We start from the raw sequence: 5,000 nt of genomic DNA, 5'->3' as shown, positions 1-5,000 counted from the left end.
GACGTAATCATTTGCATGGCTTATTCCTTGGACATTATCAGTACCTTGTTCTAACTGTAAATCATTAGGTACTTCTCTTGGCTGTAGATAATCAGGTTCTGTGCTTATTGGCTGGGCATAATCAGTCTGCACATCAGACGCTTGAACATATTCAAATCGCGAGTTCCCAGATTCATCAGCATGAGAACCAGAGCCAGTAAGGTAGTCATATTCAGCTGCTGATGCACTGTCGATTCCAGTAGGGTTGTGTATGTTTGTTTGTTGAGCATATCCAGTGTTAACTTTATCTGGTAAAGTGTACTTTGATTCTTCGGCAGCTGAGGGTTGGTTATACCGTGATCCAGTGATTGCAGGTTGGTTATACTGTGATCCAGTGATTGGAGGTTGGTTATGCTGTGATCCAGTGATTGCAGGTTGGTTAAACTGTGATCCTGTGATTGCAGGTTGGTTATACTGTGATCCTGTGATTGCAGGTTGGTTATACTGTGATCCTGTGATTGCAGGTTGGTTATACTGTGATCCTGTGATTGCAGGTTGGTTATACTGTGATCCTGTGATTGCAGGTTGGTTATACAGTGATCCTGTGATTGCAGGTTGGTTATACTGTGATCCTGTGATTGCAGGTTGGTTATACTGTGGCCCAGTGACTGAAGGTTGGTTATATTGTGACCCTGAAGTTGTAAGTTGGCTGTGTTGATTAAATATTGTCTTAAATTGATCATTTTGTGATCCTGTAATGGCAGGTTCACCAAAGTCTGCGACTATAAACTGGTTATTCACTGATTGATCGTTTTGTTCTTTGGTAATTGGTACTGGCTGGTCATACCGTGAGCCTGATGTTAAGGATTGGACATGATGTGAAGTGATGACTGGTGATTCATTTATAAACCCTGTAGCAGAAATCTGTACATTTTGTGATCCTGTTGGTAGTGATTGGTCATACTGTGGCCCAGTTAGTAGAGACTGGTCATACTGTGATTCTGTGACTGAGGATTGGTCAGGGTTGGGCACATTGGTTTCTAATTGATTATAAGTTGATCCTGGAACAGAAAACTGTTGTTGTGGCACAGTTTCTGGTGACTGGTTATTCTGTGACCCAATTGCAGAATGGGCAAATTGAGGCACTGTGCTCGGTGTCTGAATATTTCCAAAGTCTGTAACTGAAGACTGGTCGTACTGGGTCCCAGTTATTGGTACTTGATTAATTGGTGTCTCTATGCCTAAAGACTGGCTATATTGTGACCCTGTGACTGAGGACAGGCCATATTCTGACCCTGCAATTTGAGGCTGATTATTCTTTACCACAGGGATTGATATCTGATTATCTTGAGACCCTGTGGCAGAGAACAGGCTATGGTTTTCTCCACTTACTGGTGATTGGTTATACTGCGAACCTGTGACTGAGGAATGTTCATAGTCAAACCCTGTGATTAGGGAAGGATCACTTGTTGGTAATTCATCATATTGCAACGCTATAGGTAAGGACTGGTCTTGCTTTTTCTCAGTTGTTGGTGACTGATTATACTGAGACCCTGTGGCTGAGAGTTGGTCATATTCTGATCCTATAATTGAGGACTTATCTCCCTCCAAAAGAGGCACTTGATATCGCTGTTCATCACCCAGGACCGACTGTCCCTGCACACCATTTAGAGAGTGTTGAGCTTCCACACCAGAGTCATGTGCAATGTCACGGAAGAATCTTGGTGCGGTATTTGAAACTGGATCTTGATAGGTTGTCCCTTGGTTTGGCTCTGTACTAAGTGCATGAACTAGGGCAGCATCAGTAGGTGATGATTTGTCCTGCTGAAGATGTTCTCTATTCTGAGGCTCTGAGGCTTTGTTGGGGTTGAGGTAGTCATTAGAGTTAAAAGGAATCAGTTAAAAGATCTTCCGTTTTGAATGGGGTAATCTGCTCAAGATTATACGAGTCTGGGTATTGCTCCAACTCATGTGTCAAAGTAGAGGTGTAATCGAAGTCATCTGAGGATGCAGAATTATATCTCAGGTCATAAGATGGAAATGCCATGTCAGAGGATGGCTCATTATCGGTATTGATTGCACTGTTTTGTCTAAGTGTAATTTGTGGAACCTCTCCTTCAGCGGGGTCCAAAGGGTATGCAGAGTCAGAGAGAGGTGTGTATCCGGAAGGTTCATATGCAAGAGCAGATGAGAAGTGTCTGTCATTAACTGGGACATGGCCCACATTGGATGATTGTTCAAGTGGAACATATTGAAGATCCGAGTTGAAAGCAAAGCCATGCACAGGTGTTTGATGATTCCCAGGTTCATGAAATAATGACTGTTCAGAAGTACCTTTAGAGGCATCTCCAAGCTCAGCAATTGGAGAATAAGACTCTGTCTTAACTTCCATGCCATGAACCGAGCCATTTCCCCTTTTCCACCTCAGAGTTTTGATCCAATTGAGAGTCATAACTGACTCCTGTAAATGGAATTTCTCGGGAGATCTGCTCTTTAGGTTCAGAAGAATTTTGCAGAGATGTAAATGGAGGAGCCGAGAAATCGTGCATGTTATCTGGACCCATTATGACAAACGGCTTAGAGAACAGACTGCCATGAGGCCCTGGTTCTGAATTTTGGTCAGGTTCTTTGGTTACCATTTCTAGGATGGTGTCTGAGATGAGGTCTATGAGTGGAGAATCTTCCTGGACCTCGGTAGATGATGCACTTGGGTCAGTTGAAGGTCCCAAGTTAATAAAGAGGGCAGAGTCAAGGCTAATGAAAGGGCTTGTGTCAAGTTCAATCTCTGGAAATGAATCTTCATCTTCTGTTGGAGAAGAGGGTTGCAGGAATTCTGGATGGCGTCCTGTAGATATCTGAGTGGTTTCTAGGTTATTCTCTTCAGATTTCAGAACAGTTTCCACTGCAGTTTCTAGGTCAACTTCTGGATCATTTTCCTTTGTAGGTATAAGATCAGCTAATTTAACAGTTCCTAGATATGATACCTCGGGAAACCCTGTTTCAGCTACCTTTGTAGGTTTGGAGAGTATCCCAGGAGTAAGCCTTTGACTGGATAGGGCTGAATTCAAGTCACTTCCTATAGTGGGTCCTAAGTCAACTGTAGGTTCTGCATCTAACACTTTAATAGACCCAAGATCAATCAGTCTGGTTGGCCCAAGCTCATTTATCTGAGCAGACCCTAAACCATCTGTTTGGGCAGAACCTAGCTCTCTCGCCTCGAGGGATTCTAAGCCACTTGACTGAATATAATCTATGTCATTTGTCTTTGCTGACCCTAAGTCACTTGCAGTGTTAGGTTTCAAGTCACCTACCTGGGCAGAGGTAATATTACTTCCTTGGACAAAGCCTGAGTCACCTACCTGAACATTAGCCGCATCAGCAGTTTTAATAAGTCCTAGGTCGCTTGCCTTAACAGATCCTAAATATGTAACTCCAGGTCTTGATCCCAAGTTAGTAACCCTAATAGAGCCTATAGTGACATCTTTTAAATCATCTGGTTTAGACTTTGCTTTAGTGTCGATTACCTTGGCAGATCCTAGATCAATTAACCTGGTAGCGCCCAGACTAGGTAACACTGGTAGTTGTGGACTAACTAGCTTCGCAGATCCTACATCGGGAACTATCTGGTCAGATATTTTAGATGATCGAAAGTCAGTTATCTGAGTTACATGCAAGTCTCCGGTCTTATCTGATTGGTAATTTGTACTAACAGGAATCTGGTTGGCTAACTTCCTCGCATACCTTGGCGCAGGATTGGGTGAGAGTCCAGGGTCAGAGGATGAATTCGAATTAAGGTCATGAGCTGGAATGTCTTCTCCTGTTATGTCCCCTGGAGAATCTGTGCCAATGCGATCTTCATTTTTGGAAGCTCGCATGGATCCGGTCTCGTGGTTTAAAATAGAAAGAGCTGGCCCCTGAGAGAGATAACTGGGATCACTGGTAGAAGGACCTGCTTTCAGATTTAACTGAACTGGGACGGAAATGGGTAGAATCGTGTAGGAATTTTGATGCACTGAATCAGGTGATAGTTGGCCTGAATCTGGTAAACTGCTCTTCTGCTGCACTGAATCAGATGTCAAATGGAGTAAGTCTGGAGTCTCCTGAATTGAAGGCGGATATGGATGTGCCTGGACATGCCCAGGGAATGAGTAGACAGCGAAGAGAACTAGGAGGCAGGGAGCGACCTGGAGAAGCGAGATTAACAACACTGTAAAGGATTGTAAGCTTAGGAATAGCAGGGACGTTTATGGTACCTTAAGATGTTACAGCGACAACCATATTTTCACACACACACACACGCACGTATGAATGAATATATGTATGAATGTACAGACGCGGATCTAGAAAAAAAAAACGGAGACACTGCTCCACTAGGAGAAGGGAGGGATAATGTTTCTGGACGATTCTTAGAGTATAATGAAAATAATAATTTATATTATTTCTTTTTATATGTAAAGAGGGGCAAATGTCCAGATCTTCCTAGTTCCGTCACTGTATGTATATGCAATTAGGAATGCATACGCAAATATACAGACAATGCATGTTATACAGACATACATATATGTACAAATGCAAACACACACACACATATATACATATAAATATATATGTAAAAACATATATACATATATATTTGGACATATATATGCATATATTATATATATATATATATATATATATATATATATATATATATATAAATAATATATGCACATATATATATGCATATATATATATATATATATATATATATATATATATATATATACATGTATACACACACACACACATACACAAGCACACACACACATACATCCGTGTATGTATGTGTATGTATATGCACATACATACACACACACACACACACATGTATATTATATATATATATATATATATATATATATATATATTTACATACATATAAATACACACATATACACCCGTATATGTGTGTATGTGTATGTATCGGCACACACACACACACACACACGTATGCACACACACACACACACACACACACA

At 41.2% G+C, this 5,000-nt stretch overlaps 1 protein-coding gene across 1 annotated transcript in view; it reads right to left on the bottom strand.

The window, feature by feature from the left end:
* Positions 1-5,000, bottom strand: part of LOC125033925 (mucin-22-like) — a 20,922-nt gene that overhangs the window by 15,321 nt on the left and 601 nt on the right. The window contains exons 2-4 of the mRNA XM_047625504.1: positions 2,554-4,163; positions 1,926-2,465; positions 1-1,816 (exon numbers count right to left, since the gene is read on the bottom strand). The exon at positions 1-1,816 is cut by the window's left edge and continues 2,298 nt beyond it. Coding sequence (XP_047481460.1) covers positions 1-1,816; positions 1,926-2,465; positions 2,554-4,163 — 3,966 coding nt within the window. The remainder of the gene's footprint in view (positions 1,817-1,925; positions 2,466-2,553; positions 4,164-5,000) is intronic.

This window comes from Penaeus chinensis, chromosome 17, assembly GCF_019202785.1.
Source record: "Penaeus chinensis breed Huanghai No. 1 chromosome 17, ASM1920278v2, whole genome shotgun sequence".
NCBI classification, from domain to species: domain Eukaryota; kingdom Metazoa; phylum Arthropoda; class Malacostraca; order Decapoda; family Penaeidae; genus Penaeus; species Penaeus chinensis.
This window is presented reverse-complemented; position numbering and strand designations above follow the sequence as displayed.